Consider the following 18876-nt stretch of genomic DNA (forward strand, 5'->3'; position numbering starts at 1 on the left):
GCAACCCCTGGAGAGCGCCTTGCTCCAGGAAGCACAGCAGCTCTTCCCTCCTGGGCTAACCAGGGCTCAGTTTGCAAAAGCAAGTACAAAGAGGGAACAACTGTGGCTTGAATTTCATCCAGCAGTGCCTGTGAGCAGGGGTGTCATGGTTGCAGAAGCACAGTCTACTGACAGGTGGCTGTTACCACACACTGAACACTCACGTGCTTTGATTAGCTATCAAAACCATGCTTGACACACACTGCAGTATTCAGGTGATGTCAAAACTGTGGTCAATAATATCATGTTAGAAACCCCACTAGTTCTGTGCTTGCTCTCCCCTGAGCAGGCCTTTGCTGGGAACCCAGGGAATTGCTTGTTTTGCAAATGCAATTAATTAATTGATGCTCTAATTGCAGCACCAGGAGCTGGGGCTGTTTAAGAGCCTGCCAGCAGCCACAGCACACAGGCAGCATCACCTCTGCTGGCAGCAAAGAGTATGGGTGGCTCCGGGCTTTGCTCATGAGGACCATCAACAACTTCATGTGGATGTGTCAAGGAAAAGCCAGTGCCTGCTTAAAGGGGCCAGCCAGGGTGTTCCCCCTGGGACAGCTGAGCAATGAGTTTTCTAAAGCAGACAATACTGGACTCAGTGCCAGCAGGGACAAGTTTAAATGCTGGTGGGGATTCCTCAGTCTCTGACTTGAACCAGACGTGGGGCTAATGAGGCACAAATCACAGTGGCCATCTGTTCTTGGAGAGGAGATTAAGAAGAGTTCCAAAGGGCTTGCAAACAAGATCCAGAGAAACAGCACAAAATGCTTCAAGTACAGAATTCAGTCCAAAGTCAAATCGATGCATTTGGGTTTTCAAGGATGTTTTTCTTTTTTTTCAGTTTAAAAAGGAATCTCATGAACACTCAGAATTGTGTGTGCAAAAAAACTGGCTTTAGGATTTCAACATTTCTACTCCCTGGAAGATGGTGAGACAACAGCAGATGGTCTGGAGATGGCAAGGAGATGCTGCAAGGGCTGGAGCAGCTCTGCTCTGGAGCCAGGCTGAGAGAGCTGGGCTGGGTCAGCCTGGAGAAGAGAAGGCTCCTGAAGGGGAGACCTCAGAGCAGCTCCAGTGCCTAAAGGGGCTCCAAGAAACCTGGAGAGGGGCTTTGGACAAGGGCCTGGAGGGACAGGCCAAGGGGAATGGCTTTAACCTGCCAGAGGGGAGACTGAGATGAGCTCTTAGGCAGAAGCTCTTCCCTGGGAGGGTGCTGAGGCGCTGGCACAGGGTGCCCAGAGAAGCTGTGGCTGCCCCATCTCTGGCAGTGTTCAAGGCCAGGTTGGACACAGGGGCTGTGTCCCTGCCCATGGCAGGGGTTGGAACTGGATGAGCTTTAAGGTCCCTTCCAACCCAAACCAGTCTGGGATTCTGTGATTTTATGTTAGCAGACAGAAATAGAACATAAAAACAAGTTATCAGCTGGGCACACTGACCTTCCCTGCTGTGGTGGGACAGCACAAACACCACAGCGTGTGCAGCTATGTCAGGCTCAGGCACCATGCTCCAGCCTGAACATTCTCAGTCAACAGTGACTTCATGCTTAGTGTTATATTTATCTCAACTGTGTACCTTCACCAAAATTGGCCATAAGTCAGATATTTTAGGCACCTAAGAGAATGAGGAAGCTATTTAGTTTTATGTCCTATGGGTATGTCTTTACCAAGGCAGAACCTGGGGAGCTGCAGCTCATCTCTTCTCCCCAACAGGACAATACCCGCCACTTGCTGTCCCTCTGCAGAGCTGGCGACAGAAAGCCGATCTCCACAGGTCTGCTGGGGCTGATTCAGGATTCGCAGCAGCTTTTGTATCCTTTCAGATCCTATTCTTTTAATTGTCCCTATAATATGGACCTGCAGACCTCTTGCTTTTCTGCAGGCCCATCTTCATCTACAAAGAAATCTATGCAGCAACCCAATTTCAGCTGCCAATGGGTCCTTTTATTACTCAGCCTCTGTAAAAGCTCCAAGGCAGTTTTAATGCTGGAATTGGACATTGACTTCTGCTCAAGAGCGAATGCACTGACAAGCAGAAGTTTGCATCCAGCATCAGCATTGGTAAAACCAACCCTTGCTATAACCTCATAGCAGCAGAGTCCTTCAGGTCAGCCCCAGCGTCACCGAGGCGCTTCAGCCACAGAATAGAAATTGTGCTGTAAAGTTTATCTTGAAGATGTATTCATTTTTTTTAACTGGAGTCTGCTGTGAGAGCTCCCTCCCTCCCTCACCACTCCAAACCCAAGAAAACCCCAAACTCAAAGAGCTGAAGTTATTAACCTCTCCAGGAGGCAGGGGATGCTGTGAGGCAGCAGCTCCTGCCTCGCTTCAGTCCACTGAAATCAGCACAGAAGAAAGCCAAAGATCAAAAGAGCTCTTGAGTAAAGTACACAGGCAAAATGGGTGAGGAGAAGGGTGGGAGAAGAAGGAATATGACAGCAGTTATGCAGGGAGCGGCTTTGAATCAGAAGAGAAAGAAAACTGGGAGGGAAGGCAGGAGAGAAGATGTTAGGAAATGAGAGCAAGGAAAGCAGCATGTCAACTGTATGCGATGGAGAGGAAATTAGCAGTGAGAAATGGTGTAGCATGTCAGAGGAGGGGAGAGGGGAAGATAAGGAGAGTAAATAATTGAGAGAAAGAACCTGCAACGCCTAAGAATGGGTCTTGGCTCTGTACACTGCTGTGCAAGCACTGTGAATTCTGTTTATAAATGAGTTATGCTCTGGCCTCTTCACATTTGCATTTGTTTTTTATGTGTTATGGATAACCTCGCAATCCAAACCTTCCTGCTCCTTCTCCAAGGTGGGCTCCCAACCACACTGACTTGAATCCTGACAGATAAGAAGCAAACCAGAGCTGGCAACCAAAAGCTGAGCAAACACAGAGCCCTTGGGCTGCCTCCTCATGAGCAGGAGAGATCATCTCTTCATCAGCCACAGCTTCCCCTCTGCTCCCTCGCGGCAAGCCCACGCTGCTCCATGTCCCAGTGCTCCAGGATGCTCATCACCACACCACAGAGCAGAGAGCACCCTTTGCCTGCAATCCCTACAGGGCATGGCATTTTCCACTTGACAGGGCATCTTGTGCCCTGGAGACAGCAGAAGGGCAGCTGAGAGCTGAGCGATCACCAATAGCAGTGGCACATTACCATTCAGATGGAGGTGGGAGACGAGGGAGCAGCAGAGCTGTCACTGGTCCCACAGGGCCACCCTCACCTGCGAGGATCCCATCCTTCAGCAGCAGGGATATGCTCACTGCAGAGGACTCTGACAAGTCCAGCCCTTCCAGGGTTATGCGGCACAAGGGTATTTGGCTGCTCTTCAGTAATTACATTAAGCCAGTGCTGCTAAAGTCAGTACCAAGCAGAGATAATGCTCTGGATGCATTCAACTGGCTGGAAGAAGAAAGAGGAGGAAAAGCCATGCTGGCTTAGAGACAAGTCATATTTCTTATCAGCTTCCTGCCTGATGAGAAGGTGCTGCCCAGCCATCTGCCCCAACAGTGCAGGCACAGAGCAACGTTGTGATCGATGCACAAAGGGGTCCTCTGTGCTCCTGCCAGCCTCCCTGCCATTCCCCCTTTCTGACCCCTCTGATGCTGGATGTGGTTCCCTTTGATGCTCCAGTCCCTGCTCCTCTTGCCTTTCTGACGTTGTTTGTCCCATCCCACGCTGCAAGCAGGCAGGATTTTATGCTGGAATAGTCCAGACTGGCACAGTGGAATCCAAAGCATTCCATGGAGTTTGGGGGTTGCTTTTTAGCATGCTGGCCTGATGCTCTGGCATCCTTAACCAGACAGAATTAGCCCTGAGTATAAATACGAAGCTCTTTGGGTGCCCATTGTTCACACTTATTCTCTGAGTCAGACAGATGCCATCAGTGAAACAAAAGCATCAAGAACAAACAGCAAGGAAGCCTCTGCATGTGTATGACAGATTCAGTGTGGAAACTCAAGACAAAGAGCTCTGGAAAAAAACAGTTCTATTAGCTGGTGCATGGACTCCCTCTCTCAGCAGCACATTCCTTCAGCTACCTTCCCCCAAAATACCAGAACTGTGTTTTAAGAAGTGAAAGGTCTTGCACTGGCATCTCCAAAGAGTTGCTCCATTCACCCTCTGCAATGATAAAGTCACTGAAAGTGATGCTGGAAACTCTCACGGTCTGCTCCAGACTCTCCCAGTCACTGGGGAGGGAGAAGCCTTTCCCAAGGAGTCCTTTCCCACAAGGCAGAACAGAGCCTCCATGCTCAGACACCCACCCGAGCAAAAAGGAGGAGAGCACTGTGCATGCAGCTGCAGCCAACAGGAGGTAGAGATGTGCAAGCTGAAAGCAGAGCAAGAGAGATCAGAGGGAGAGGGCATAAACCTGAGGAAGTGGGGGTTCAGGAAATACACTCAAGAGTCCATTAGCACAGCTCGGCTGATGCTCAGCAACTCGCCATTCACCTGAGCCTTCAGTGACTGGCACCACCAGCCCAGCTGTGAGAGAGGCTCTATATGCCACTTCCTACTCACACCAAGACAAAACACAGCTTTTTGGGTAGTTGTCATCTCCCCTGGTACAAAGACATTCTCTGTGAGCTGATGGATGGGCGCTTACCTGCAGCCACAGACTCCTTCTGCAGAAGGAGTGAGAAGATAATTCTTTTCTTAGCAGCCACCACTCTACTTATTCCAGATAAACCCCCATTTTGTAACATTAAACATATAAAAGAAGGAAAAGAGAGGGCAAGAAAATCAGCCAACAAATCAAGCAACACTCACCCTTAGGAAACTGCTCGCTACCAGCACGAGCAGTGATTTATTTCAACTCAGGTATAAAATAAGCCTGCAGTAGCCCTCTGCTGCCTGTTATTGTCCCAGGATTATGATAATTAAGCAATTTGTATTACCTGATACTGATAAGAAAAATAAAACCACATTTATGACACCGTATCCCCTGGATTTTACATGGTAGTTCCTAATGCGTTTTTGTTACCTGGTGAACATAATATTCAAGATCATAAAGCGCCGCCACTTTTTCATCCAGCGTGGAGGCAGAGCTGTTGAATTTGCTGATTAATTTCACCATAATTTCATAATCTGTCTCCATCTTCATGTTCAGCTTTTCAAACTCCTCCTTCAGCTGCTCGATGGGCCGGAACTTCTTCCTCACCTCTTCCTCATGGGCCTTGAAAGCAAAAGGAGGAAACCAGATCTGAAGGGAGTTGAAAAAGAGAGACAAGAAACATGTAGGAAGAAACCCCAGCCCCCTATTTATTAAGGGAACCTGGCTGTCCATTCAAACAGGATTTACTGCTGAGCATCAGAGATGCAGGGCAGTGTTGGAGGGTCCTTCTGAGAAGCCAAGGAGCCTAGTTATCTGTAAAATACCCACTTTGGTACCAGCAAGCACTTTCCAGGCCTGTACTGAGAGCTTTGTACACCAGTTTTGGGCCTTCCAAAACAACGTCAAGGCCAGAGGCAGGCATCACTGCTGTTCTCCATTTGCCTGCAAGTCAGTGTTCTCAAGACCTGACTGCAAACCCTCAGCAACTTCCCTGATCTCCCAACCCTGCCTGGAGCTGCAGATGGGGCTGGAGACATCCTGAGGTCCCTTGCAGCCTGAACTGCCCTGTGACTCCACACCAGTAACATCAAGATCTCCTTGGACACATACAAAGATGCATTCATCATCCCAATTGCTTCATAGAATCCCAGCCTGGTTTGGGTTGGAAGGGACCTTAAAGCTCATCCAGTTCCAACCCCTGCCACGGGCAGGGACACCTTCCACTGGAGCAGCTTGCTCCAAGCCCCTGTGTCCAACCTGGCCTTGAACGCTGCCAGGGATGGGGCAGACACAGCTTCTCTGGGCAATGCTTAACACAACTCAGGATGGCTTCATCCCTAAGGGAATCGTGTGCACTCACCATCAGGGACAGAATCTGTCAGAAAGAGAAACGGGAGGACCAGCTATAAGATGGGGACAGCTGAACTGCCATGCCACGGGGCTTGGCCAGCAGATAGCTTGTCCTGCAGCATGGCTCATCTCCCTCACACAGACAGCACCCCAAGGGCTGCAATGAACAGAGAGCTCTGGAAAGGCACATGGTGAGAAGGAAAAGACTGTCAGAGATCTAAGAGAGCCCCAGAGCTGGCAGGAACTGAGAAGATGGACAGCTGAGGGAATGGAGGGGGTTTAGTCTAAGAGAAGGCTCAGGGGGGACCTGATCGCTGCCTACAACTGCCTGACAGGAGGATGGAGCCAGGAGGGGCTGGGCTCTGCTCCCAAGGAACAAGGGATGGGACAAGAGGAAACGGCCTCAAGCTGCACCAGGGCAGGTTTAGATGGAGCTGAGGAACAATTCCTGCCCCAGAGGGTGCTCAGGCATTGGAACAGGCTGCCCAGGGCAGGGCTGGAGTCACCGTCCCTGCAAGTGTTCACACACCGTGTAGAGGAGGCCCTCAGTGCCATGGGTTAGCGGTGGCCTTAGCAGTGCTGGGGAATGGTTGGACTTGATCTTAAAGGTCTGTTCCAACCTAAATGATTCCATGATTCTGATTCTCCAGCACCAGCACTGGTGGCACTGGGACAGGCAGGGGCAGTGCCTGCTGCTGCAGGGGACACAGAAAGCAGTGAGCTCACACTGAAGATGGGCTTCCCCAAGAGCAGGAGAAAGCAAGAAAGCCCCCTTTGAAAGGGATTGTGTCACAAACATGAGAATACGTTTTTACACAGGAGTGACCCCAACTCAAGGGTTTGCACATGCAAACCTTGCAAACACTGCCCTGGGTGTGAACAGCAGCCAAGGCTGGAGCCACTGCAGAGAAAAACCCTGGCTGATGGAAATGACAGCATGGTCACCTAACTGCAGCCCTATAATCAGCACTAATGACTGCTGGCCTAATTATTGTAGGTACCATGGAGTTGCACAGACCACCATCCCCACCGCAGCCACACAGAACTGCTTTTGCAAGAGTGGTGATGGGAGCACGCCTGGTGTAACTCAATTTACTCTGACACAGTTACTTTGAGGATGAATTTGCTCCCTGCAGGAGTGATTTTAAATGGAGTACTTTAGGTGCATTAGGTGTAGCTGGTTTGAGCCCCATTGCTGGGACAACAGCTGTCCTCTAACAGGGCTTGTTAAAAAATGGCTTATTTTCACATAAAAGAGGATCACTAATTTTTGCCTTTAAATGACACTCATTTCAAGAAGTCCTGCTATTACTGATGCTGGCTGCTGCATAAGTAAACTTGTATATGCCCTGGTGCCAGACAAGGGGGTAAAAGACTTCTTATAACTCCAAGCCTTGACTCATACACAGTTCTCCTTTGACTGAGCCAGCACCAAGGCAGCAGGAGGACCTAGGGCCTAAGGAAATACTGCTGAGGGAAGAGGGGAGAAAGGCTGCCATCCTGATGAGTCTCATCCCCCGAGTGTCATGCCAGTGGCTAGGGACCAGCTCCAAGCCTGGTGAGGGCTGGAAGCAGCACTTTTATTCTAATTTACTTTGGGTTGTGGACTATGTGTAACTAAATAGGAAACTTGGAGCTTATATAAGTTAATGTCAGCCTACGCTTCACCATGGTCATTTGAGTTTTACTACCCAGGGTATGAGACTGAGACCTAAATCAAGGATGACAGTGAGCAGCAAAGTAACTTTCTTCACAAAGACCTCCATGCTGCAGTCCAGTCCACACTGGGGGACTGCAGATGTTCCTGTGAACCAAGTGGCAGTTGAATAAATAAATCAAATCAAAGGACAAACATACATCCAAACAACACAAAGGAAATCAGCCCCTGGCTTCACACAAGTGTGTGCAAGGGATTTGGTTTTTCATTATTCATTCAGGTCTAATCATGTTGCTATCAGAAAACTGAGGGAAGCAGCATTGCACTGGAGAGCTTCCTGACCATACCTGCTTTGGTTCACAGGAAAGACCCCATAGCTTCAATTGAGCATTGGTACAGCAAGAATCCTAGAGCCCAGCTCTCTCAGCCTGTCTCTGGACTCCCTCCAACAGCTCCACATCCCTCTCGTCAGTAAACTGCTGATCCCAGCCCATTCCACCACTGCAGCCCCTCTCCCCCCAACAGCCCATGGGATGATTATTACTGAGAAACACCCTCAACTGTAAGAGTACATTGAAGTACTTGTTAGCAGCTTGCAGCACAAGGCCTTGAAGTTTAAAGTTAATAAAATGGAACAGGACAAAAATTTTCCATTCTCAAAATCCAGGATTAGGACAAAAAGGGGTGAGTTTCCCAGGCAAATATATCACCAGCAGGCTAGCAAAGGCATTTTGGGTCCATAATCACAGAAAGATGTGTCTGCACAGTACTTTCCCAAGCAATTACTTTAGTAGTCCTATTTCTAGAGACATGTAATACAGGGTGTTCATATCCTTGTGCAATCTCTCCTTACCTTTCGTTCTGCCTTCTCACTTTCCTTCATTTTAGCCAGTGCCTTTTTGAGCTCCTGAGATGTGAATGAAGTTGAGTCAACATCTACCTTGCCCAGCCTTGCAGAGGGAACAAAACAAAACACGGTATGAGTGAACACTTGCATCTGTAATATTTTCATTGTGATGTACTAGCAGTGGAAAGTGTCAGGAGAAAAGGAACTAAGAGTGTTGAATTTCCAAGCATCTCGTTTAAAACAAAAAAAAAAACCCTCCACACTCAAGAAGAGATGAGTCTCAGTGCTATATTTTGTGTGTGATTTGTAGACACCTCACCCCGAAAGTCAAAAAAGTCTCCATAATCTGCACACTGACCCGAAATCTCAGGACCTAATACAATAAAAATAGGTGACTATGAAGACAGCCTCCTGTGAATACAGGCTGAGAGAGCTGGGCTGGTTCAGCCTGGACAAGAGAAGGCTCCTGAAGGGGAGACCTTAGAGCAGCTCCAGTGCCTAAAGGGGGTACAGGAAACCTGGAGAGGGGGTTGGGACAAGGGCCTGTAGGGACAGACCAAGGGGAATGGCTTTAACCTGCCAGAGGGGAGACTGAGATGAGCTCTTAGGCAGAAGCTCTTCCCTGTGAGGGTGCTGAGGCGCTGGCACAGGGTGCCCAGAGAAGCTGTGGCTGCCCCATCCCTGGCAGTGTTCAAGGCCAGGTTGGACACAGGGGCCTGGAGCAAGCTGCTCTAGTGGAAGGTGTCCCTGCCCGTGCAGGGGTTGGAGCTGGATGAGCTTTAAGGTCCCTTCCAACCCAAACCAGGCTGGGATTCTAGTATTAATTTATGCCTCTGAATTTAATGTTGCAATACAGAAGAGCAGGAAATGTTTCAGAGGAAAAACAAAGAATCACCACTGCCACTAAATCACCGCTAAGGACTTTTAAGCTTTAACAAAGAGATTTACGGTAGAAGTTCTAATGATCACCATATACAAAGTTAAAGCAAGCGTAAATCCGAGCAGAAGTCACACAGAAGTGCTAAGACTTGTGCTGCTCTTTATGCTTCTCTCGTTGGTTCAGAGAGTGTTTATCTGAGCCACAAACAGAGAAAAGGAAAGCCAACTGTTGAAGCATCATGAAGCTAAAGAGCTTCTCCATGCTCTGAAAAGGAAGAACTGGGGGAGCAAGGGAAGCAGAGGTAAATCCCCCACACTTGAGGAAACTGTTGCCCCATAAATCTGTCTTTGGTAGGAGGGTGTCAAAGGGAATGTCAGCACCAGTGAGACTTTGACAACAAATCTAAAGATGTGGGTACAGGGAGGTTGTGTGAGATCCAAGGAGAACACCAGCAGGCACTGATGTGTAAATGAACACTGGAGCCCACTGACTGCACCGAGCTAACACCATGGTACTGGCTCAGGTCAAGGCAAACAAAGCCCCTCACAAGTGCTCTGACAGTTCAAGCTCAGAAAGTTTAAGCTCAGATATTTCAAAGGACTGAAAGTCATACAAAGAAGCCACGTTGCAAATTTAGTTTCGGTGCCGTGGCATCAGAAACCATGAAGGTTGTCTCTGAACATGCACTCAGGGCACTTCTACCGCCACCCCGAAGGGATCACAAAGGACAAGGCTGTGTTTTCAGCACTGATGAACTCCTAAACCAGCTATTAAGTCTTGGGAAGAGACAGCAACTTAGTGCATCAGGGAACCTGGCCTCCAATGAAAGACATGAATCCCACAGCCCACCCACCCCGATGCTTTGCATCACTGTACCTTTTTCTTCTTCTCTCTTTTCTTGTATCACTTTTCCCATTTTCACTGTCTGGGAGCTTGACTTCTCTGTCTCCTGTCTGCATGTTCAGTCGTACGTGTGACCCTGCAGGAACAGCTTGACCTATAAGAAAAGGCAGGGTTATTTTAGAGCATGTGAGCTATTCCAGCTTTGTTAGGTAACATGAGGTGAAGGCACATGTTCCTACCCAAGAGAGAGATAAAAGCCTTGTCCCACATGGTGAACAGGAGAAGGAGATCCTCCACTAACTACTCTTCCCCCCATCAACACCCCTTAGACACAAATGTTGCTTTAACCTTACAGAACACAGCCCTATGCAACCAGCCCAGCTTGTGCTACAGGACCAAGCCCAGCAGAACATGAGCTCCCTCCTCCTTCCCAGGCCAATTCCTGATAAAAGCACTAAAGCTCCACATCAGGAGCGGATCTGGAATCTAAAGAAAGGGGAATTATTTGCTGATTAGGGTAGACAGCGTAAAGTACAGCTGCCAAAGGGAAATCAAAGCACCCGGCAGAGTACAGACAGGTACACGGAATATCAAGCATACAGAAGCGAGGCTGTGTTGGTTTGGAAATATTGTATTAAAAGGAATATATGATCACTAATATCTGCCAACAGAAATACACAGAATACATTAAGCTTTGGGTTTGCCTGCAGAAAACAATGGTATTCCTTGGTCACAATTCATGACAAACATATAGCGATAGCCAGCGGTTGTGCTGGGATACAGAGGAGGCCATATTTGGTTGCTGCTAATTGATGCTACTACTTGATTCTCCCCCTCTGCTGCACTCTCGGCAGACCCCCCCCCCCCTGCAGTCCTGATTCAGCTCTGGGGCAACAGCACAAGAGGGACATGGAGCTGTTGGAGGGAGTGCAGAGGAGGCCATGGAGATGCTGCAGGGGCTGGAGCAGCTCTGCTCTGGAGCCAGGCTGAGAGAGCTGGGCTGGGGCAGCCTGGAGAAGAGAAGGCTCCTGAAGGGGAGACCTTAGAGCAGCTCCAGTGCCTAAAGGGGCTACAGGAAACCTGGAGAGGGGCTTTGGACAAGGGCCTGTAGGGACAGGCCAAGGGGAATGGCTTTAACCTGCCAGAGGGGAGACTGAGATGAGCTCTTAGGCACAAGCTCTTCCCTGTGAGGGTGCTGAGGCGCTGGCACAGGGTGCCCAGAGAAGCTGTGGCTGCCCCATCCCTGGCAGTGTTCAAGGCCAGGTTGGACACAGGGGCTTGGAGCAAGCTGCTCTAGTGGAAGGTGTCCCTGCCTGTGGCAGGGGTTGGAGCTGGGTGAGCTTTAAGGTCCCTTCCAACCCAAACCAGGCTGAGATTATGGGATTCACAGGCACAAACACCACTCAGGGGAGAAAGCGAGGGCTGAGCTGGATCTTTCCCTCTCACAGCCAGGGCTTTTTCTTGCCAGGTCACACCTCTGGGACAGCCCAGGTTACACACACAGCACTCACTGAAGCAACTCCTAAACTGTCAGACAAGCAAGACATGACTGTCCCCATTAGCAGAGTACAGTATATTCTGGCTGTCGTGCTCCCAGTGCATCTGGCCACATTAGTGCACTCGGTTGCCAGGGGAGAGGAAGGGGGCTGATGGGTTTTGCTTTAAAGAAACACCAAAGGGGAAGTAAGGGAGCAGCCCCCAGAGGGCCCAAGGGACCCCCTGGCTCATCAACATCACGGCTTCTATTTTCAGCCAGCAGTAAGTAAAACACAAACCCCAGTGCACACAAACCCAGAGCAACCGAATTAAGGAGACTGCCATCAGAGAAGACACAAACTTTGCTTCTTTACACTTCCCTAAATGAGATTCGACCAAGATCATCCAACCCCCAGAGCAGAAATCCCAGCCTTGATGTATTTAAGCGGCTTTGGTTGCTGCAGGGATTTCTTCTTGCCCCTGTGCACAGCAGCACAGGTTCACGCCACAGCAGGACAAACACACTGCTTTATTAAATAAACCAAGAGAGACAGCTCTGTTTTCAGCAAAAAGATCGGTGTAGTCACTACAAAACATTCCAGACGTTTGAGATAGGATGAGGTCTCCAGTCTCATTTAGGCTGGGGTATTTAGAGCTGTATTCATAGTGTGTTTGAGGGTGGGTTGACTTGAACAATGTGATTAAAAATGCTGATTTAAATGAGCAACCTGGAAAACCTGAATTTTAATCATGTTTCACTATGTAGCTTCCAGACACTTCCCTTAAAAATAGTTGATTCTCTTTGATACCTTTAATTTGATACTACTCAACAACTGGGAGCACGCACCGGAGCAAAACGTATGTAAGCAATTACACAGCTTCATGTGCTGTTAATACAGACTCATACGCTTAATAGCTTTTTTCCTAGAGAAATTAATGTTTTACTTATTGTTCATATTAAGTTGCATTTGGGAAACGAAACTAATTAAAACCCTATCAAAACAAGTTTATATTTAAGCAATTTTCTGACCTTTTTTCTCCTTGACACCTTAGAAAAACAAAAGATGTCTATGCAAACAGAATGCATTGCATGTGCCTGTTACTGAACAGCCTTCACTTCCCAGAGACCTCCACACCCTAGATCTCATCCTGGCCTACTCCCCTGCTCCTTATAAAGGGAAAGAAGAGTTTCCATTCTAATTAATTTCTCACCTCCAAATTAACTACCTACTGAGTAGAAATAGCTGCAACCCCCTGCAGAACAGGCTAGCACTGGCAGAGGAGGAAGCCAGCGAACTCCTTCCTCCATAACCAGTGGTACCCTTTTCTCATACTTGAGAATTGTTTAAACCACAAGTAAAAGGATTTGAATACGTGTTACTGCATCAACTCGGCTTAATGGAGCTGAGAGAAAGCCATGGGGTTTAAGCAGACCACCTAGTGTCCCCAATGGGGACGTGCCACCCACCTGCCCCTGAATCATTTCACTCAGCTTTTCACCTTGCAGCCAAAAAGTAAAGTCCTTCCAGAGGGTAAGAAAACCCTTGTCACTGCACAAATGACATGGGATTTATTGGGAATAAATGTCAAAGTGACAGCTTTTATTTCACACGCAAGAGACACTGATCCTGTGGCAACACGCTGCTAGGAGGGTGTTATTCCCATTCTCAATTTAATCCTTTTATCAGCTGTGGAAGCAGCAGGAGAGGCTCTGCTCTCCCACACAACCACTCCGACTTTCCCTGCTCTCTGGAGAAGCCAGCCCCACACCTGGCTGCTGCCCACGTGTCCAGGCATCTGCAGCCTAAACCTCATCTATCGGAGGTCCTGCCTTCATCTTCCTTGGACGTGCTTGCTCTGTCCTGAGAGTTCCTTAACATGACACTGAGGAAGAATGTAATTTATAGCCCTGCTCCTTTAATCTTGGTCAGCCAGACTTTTTCAGACATCTGTTTATTTCTTCTTATAATACATTAGATGGAGTAACAGCTCCGGAGCTGGCTTCAAGGCAGCAACTCACTCACAGGGGTTCTGCTGACATTTATAAACCGATGCTATTCCCCTCTTGTGTTTTATGTTATCAGCTAAACCTGTCGACTTAAATTATTGCCTCGTAACCAAATCACAGTTATCTGTTATTCTGCTGTGTGTACACTGCCGAAGCTCTATACCTATATCAAGCCTCATAGAGAGGGAAAGCAAGGTGATAAATAAATAAACAAATGGAAAACAAAACATGCTTCCACCATGCTCCCAGCTAAGGCAAGAATCAGGCACGTTATATGCATGATAACTAAAAGCTGCTGTGCTGAATATACACCACATAATAATATCCAAGTAACCCCATTTCTCTCTTTCAAAAGCAGCCAAGTGACCAACTGTGTTTCCTCCCCAAATGAGAACAGTCTCATCCTGCCTGGCTCTTTTCCAGTACATTATCCCATTTAGTGCAGGCCACAAGGGGTTTTACAGTTCTGCATGCAGGCAAGACTGAGCCTCAACTCACGACACAGCAACAGGCAGGCATTAAAAATAACCAGGTAGGTTTCACATCATACACAGCTGCCCCATCCGCTACCCACCCCGTGGACCCTGAGCTGGGACCCATCGACATGCCCAGCTACAGAAGCCCATGAAGGGCACAAGACTCTCCCCCTCCAGAAACACCTCCCTGCACCACTTTACAGCACAGAAATGTCCCCAGGGAAGGCTTCTGCGAGCAGAAAAAGGCCAATTCTGCTCACCAAGGCAGAACCCTGGCTTCTCCCTGAGTGAGCACCTTTGTTTGCCATTGCAAAATACCCCAACCACATAAATCTATCCACAGTGTGAAAACAAGCCACAGTTACAAGTCAGTAACTGGCTCTGCAGCTCTCAGAAATCACTTGGGTATCTGAGAAGCATCAGATAACATCTACCTTTCTTTACTCTTTCTCTCAGCACAGGGGAGTGAGGGGAAAGGGACTTCCTGATACAGACAACAGAAGAATCTGCAAATCAATCCATGGATGTTGGCAGCAAAGCAATATTAAAAACAATAAGGCTGCACAAGACTGACAGAGCATCCTCACAAAGTGATCTGATAGCACTGACCCTGCTCCTTTAATAAAGCAGTGATTAAAAAAACCCACAAAGGAGACAAATTGCAGGAAGCAGCAGAGCTCTGCTGCATGAGTAGAGGGTGCTGAGGCGCTGGCACAGGGTGCCCAGAGAAGCTGTGGCTGCCCCATCCCTGGCAGTGTTCAAGGCCAGGTTGGACACAGGGGCTTGGAGCAAGCTGCTCTAGAGGAAGGTGTCCCTGCCCGTGGCAGGGGTTGGGGCTGGATGAGCTTTAAGGTCCCTTCCAACCTGAACCAGTCTGGGATTATGTGATCGCTGGCACCACCAGCACCAGGAGGTGGGTACCTGGGAAAGACTGGCGCATCCCATGTTGGCATGTATAGGACACAATCACCCTGGTGCTCACTCTCACTGCCTGCTCCTGCCTGGGGAGAGGACAGGATTCACACAAGCACAGTGCCCTGGCTGCAGGAAGATGCTGCCACTTCTCACGCTGAATGCTGGGCTTAGGAAAACCGAGGAACAAGTCCCAGTGAGATGGGCTCAACTCTGGCTCTGGTATCCCAGGTAGCACTGTGAGCAAGGAAACAGGAATGCCTGGTGGCAGGGTTTGGCGTTTTCTCTCCAGGTGAGTCATGCCACTCCTTGGCTTGCTTGTTATTTCAAAACAGAACATTTTTACACACAAAAGGAAGGGAGGCTGTGCAGAAGCACGGGTCAAGAAGAGGTGGATTACGGATGGGAAAAGAAAGCCCAGAGCCTGAATCGCATTTTGCTATTTCCTGCCCCTTTTCCACCCATCTACTGCCTTTTGTATTAGTTTGCCTCCTGACACTCACTGCTCTTCCCAATTAAGTACCACTGGACAAGGTCATCAATATGCTATATATGACCTCTTCCAGAGACATTTAACAGCATTAGGCCTGGAAGCTTCCCCCGGTGTTTCCCAGGGCACCTTACTCACTGTGCCAGCGACAAGAAAGCTGTGGCACCCACGTCCATGATTCAAGTAGAAACTCCTACAACGCTGATGAAATGCTTTACAAAGCCTCCTTGTGTGTATCTCTTAATGCCACTAGTTCTGTACTTCTGCTGGGAAACCCACAGCTGCCTGTCAGGCACAGCACATCCCATCCTGGTCACTGCCTCTGATTTCTCAGGTCCAAACCATCAGTGATAGCAGGGGCTCTAGTTACTTCTGTAATTATAGAGAAAACTCTCTCATAATCACTGTGTGTTTGCCATGTTCATAAACTGTTCATTAAGTACATACTTGCAGCATCCATAGGGGATGAGATGCTGGAGGAACCCCTGCCATGACCCACCATGGGCAATGCCATCCCACTTCTCCCAGGGCCACCTGCCTCTGCCTGCAAATGAGAAGTCCTGATGGTGTCAGGCTGGTTTTATCATGATCATTGCATCCTATCATTGTACCCTGCTAAAAGATCCTGCTGTGCACAGGATGGACAAGGATAAAGAGACGTCCTCCCCTTCCTCCAGTTAGGGAGGAAGCCACGAGAGAGTTCTGTCCTTACAGCACAAGCAAACAACTCAACCTGCTGTTTTCTTCTGCCTCCCAGAGCATGTGACAAATACCGAGCAGCAGGAAGAGCCTGATCCCCAGGGCACAGCCACTGAGTTCTCAGCAGCAGCTCACACCAGTGTCTTCCAGAAATGCCTGAATGGGATCAGTTGTGGACAGACTGAACCAACAGTTAGAAAAACCTCAACAAAATCAAGGATGTTCCACATAAGATGCTTTACCTGGTTAGTTTGACAAATCTTCATATAATATTCCCAGCTATACTAATAAATACCCTGCAATTTGGTCTGTCAAAACAGTGATGTTTAAATACGTCATCTTCTCCAACACCAACTTTATCCACACTGCAGTGGACAGAAGCCATCTAAAACACTTCCAAGCTCACCAAGGTGAAGCTGTTCCCAGTTCAATGCCCAGCACTGCTGCTGGAGCAAAGCCATCCCTGGGAAACCCCGACATCACCCCACTGACACATCCCAACACAAAGTGCCACAGTCTCTGCTCCTGCCCATGCTCCTCATGTCCCAAAGCAGCACTGCTGCTTTCTGCTGGGCTTGAACCCTATGTGAACAGGGTGCAGAGAAATGGCTGTTCCAATTCTGGTTTCTTATTTAGCAAGAGAAAAGCGACTTATTGGTGCTTGCTGGGCTACTGGTTTTCCATGGCTAATCCATGGAGATCACTGTACACTAGGGGTTGCAAGTGCTCCTCACAATCAGGATTACAGGGAGAAAACATGCCCACAGCAAACCTTGGGAGAACTTTTCCTTCTTGCATCCTATGATTTTCAATGCCAACCACTTGCTTGCTGCAGTAATAACCATGCCTTTAAACACCATCCATCAGGCCTACAGCCCAAACATTTGTTTATCTGAAAAGGGATTTAGAGGCACTCTTTTGTCCTAATGCTGAGAGGTCTTCTCTGCAATTTGTTTCCTTTGGCAGATACAATTAAAATGTTTTAGAAGTGATGCCAGAATCAAATCCCTCCTTCCGCAGCTAGCAGAGAACAAAGCAACGCAAGGAAGGGGCTTTCCAATGAGTAATGCTTGGTTAGACATGTGAAAGCATCAGTTAAACGCGGACACTCAGCTGGACAACCACTCACCACTGCCAGTTTCAACCCACCCAGCTCTCCCATGGCACTGGTATTTATGTTCCCTCCATTGATCCGCCAGCACCGGGGACCATGAGCCCGGTTATTCAAACCGGCAGCACCCTGTGAGCTCCATGCTCTGGCTCCTACCACCTCCTGCCAAACCCACCCACTGCCTGTGCTGGGCTTCGCCTCCAGCAGTGGGGGAGCAGAAGAGGAGGGAAAAGAAGGTGAACCCGCAGTGACAGGCAAGACACCCAGCCGCAATGTGTCTGTTTAACTCGTTCCTGCCATCACCGGTGGCCAAGAGTGTTCTGCACATAGCCCAGCCTGAGCTCGCTGCCTGCCTGAAATCCCACCAAACCTCGACCTTCCTGTGGCAAGATGAGGACAAGAGAGCTGGCTCTCACACACAGGGCAGAGCATGTACCTCCTGCGAGGCGCTGCGGCTTCCTGGGATGCTCCGAGGCAGCAACCGATGGAAGCGAAGGCGGATGCGAGAGAGGTGCCTGGGGAGGAGGACTCTTAGGGAAGGAGGGCTCGGGAGAGGACATATGGTGCCTCTCTGACGGGAGCCACTGCTGTAGCATCTGTTGATAGCTCTCCTGCTGCTGCCAATATAGGAAAGCTTTGTATGGCAAAGGGGCCCTAGCAACAAGTGCTTGTGCCCTTCCACCTCCCTCTCTGCAAAGGCTTCTCTCCCACTTGCACTGCATCAGCAGAAAATACACCAGGAGAGAAATAATAGCAGGCAAAGAGAAGGAAGGGTTGCCCTTTCATAACATTGGCAAAACCACATGTTTTCACTTCATAAGCAAACCCTTATCTCCAGCTTTGAGCCAGGCACTTCTTCTGCACTACCACACCCCCTCGGTGCAGCTTGAGGCATGTGCTCAGTGCTTCAATAGGAAGCACTTATCTATTTTCTGATGCTGGGCTCGATTCTGTGAACTGTAGCACTTTAGAGAGTTTAATCCCACAAAGGTCCAGGCAGGCAATCAAAGGTGTCCAGCCACACTCTGATTATCTCAGCTGTCAAACACCATGCCAGGCTCCAGTGCCCTGGGTCTCACCATGTCACCAAGTCAACATCCAACAGAAAGATTATTTACAAAAGCCAGTTTTAATCCCTCTCTTACTCACCAAGTTATTTATCGCCAAGCCTACACTACTTCATAATGTCACTGCAACCTATTCAATAGCTGTCATCCCACAGGTGGATTTGTTACACCAGAAAACCCAGCTAGGATACTGAAGGCTTATCTAGGTTCAGAGAAGATCAATGCAGAATGCAGAGAAGGATGAGGGAGATGACCCCAGGAGAATTGAGAACCTGACAAAAGGAACTGACAATGATATTTATCCTGAGGAATTTTAGGCATCTAATACCTTTTTGAGCAGAGAACCATCAGCTTCTTTACTATGACAGAGATTAACACCTCCAGAACATCATTAACTGCAGCAGTCTTCCACATCTGTCACTCTCAAAGAGCATCTCTTCCTCTCCCTATTGACTGTTGAGATGGCCACCACAGATGATTGTTA

The 18876-nt window shown here is 48.7% G+C and overlaps 1 protein-coding gene across 5 annotated transcripts in view; it reads right to left on the bottom strand.

Moving 5' to 3' along the window:
• SIL1 (SIL1 nucleotide exchange factor) overlaps positions 1–18876 on the bottom strand; it is a 98293-nt gene that overhangs the window by 35451 nt on the left and 43966 nt on the right. For all 5 annotated transcript variants that reach the window (XM_061456459.1, XM_061456458.1, XM_061456457.1 and 2 more), the window contains 3 exons: positions 10187–10307; positions 8437–8533; positions 5006–5197 (listed from right to left, as the gene is read on the bottom strand). In XM_061456459.1, the coding sequence (XP_061312443.1) occupies positions 5006–5197; positions 8437–8533; positions 10187–10307 (410 nt within the window). The remainder of the gene's footprint in view (positions 1–5005; positions 5198–8436; positions 8534–10186; positions 10308–18876) is intronic.

Source organism: Pezoporus flaviventris, unplaced genomic scaffold (assembly GCF_033815535.1).
Source record: "Pezoporus flaviventris isolate CSIRO_AGI_PZ_B2104156 unplaced genomic scaffold, CSIRO_AGI_Pfla_v1 ptg000023l, whole genome shotgun sequence".
In the NCBI taxonomy this organism is placed as follows: Eukaryota; Metazoa; Chordata; class Aves; order Psittaciformes; family Psittacidae; genus Pezoporus; species Pezoporus flaviventris.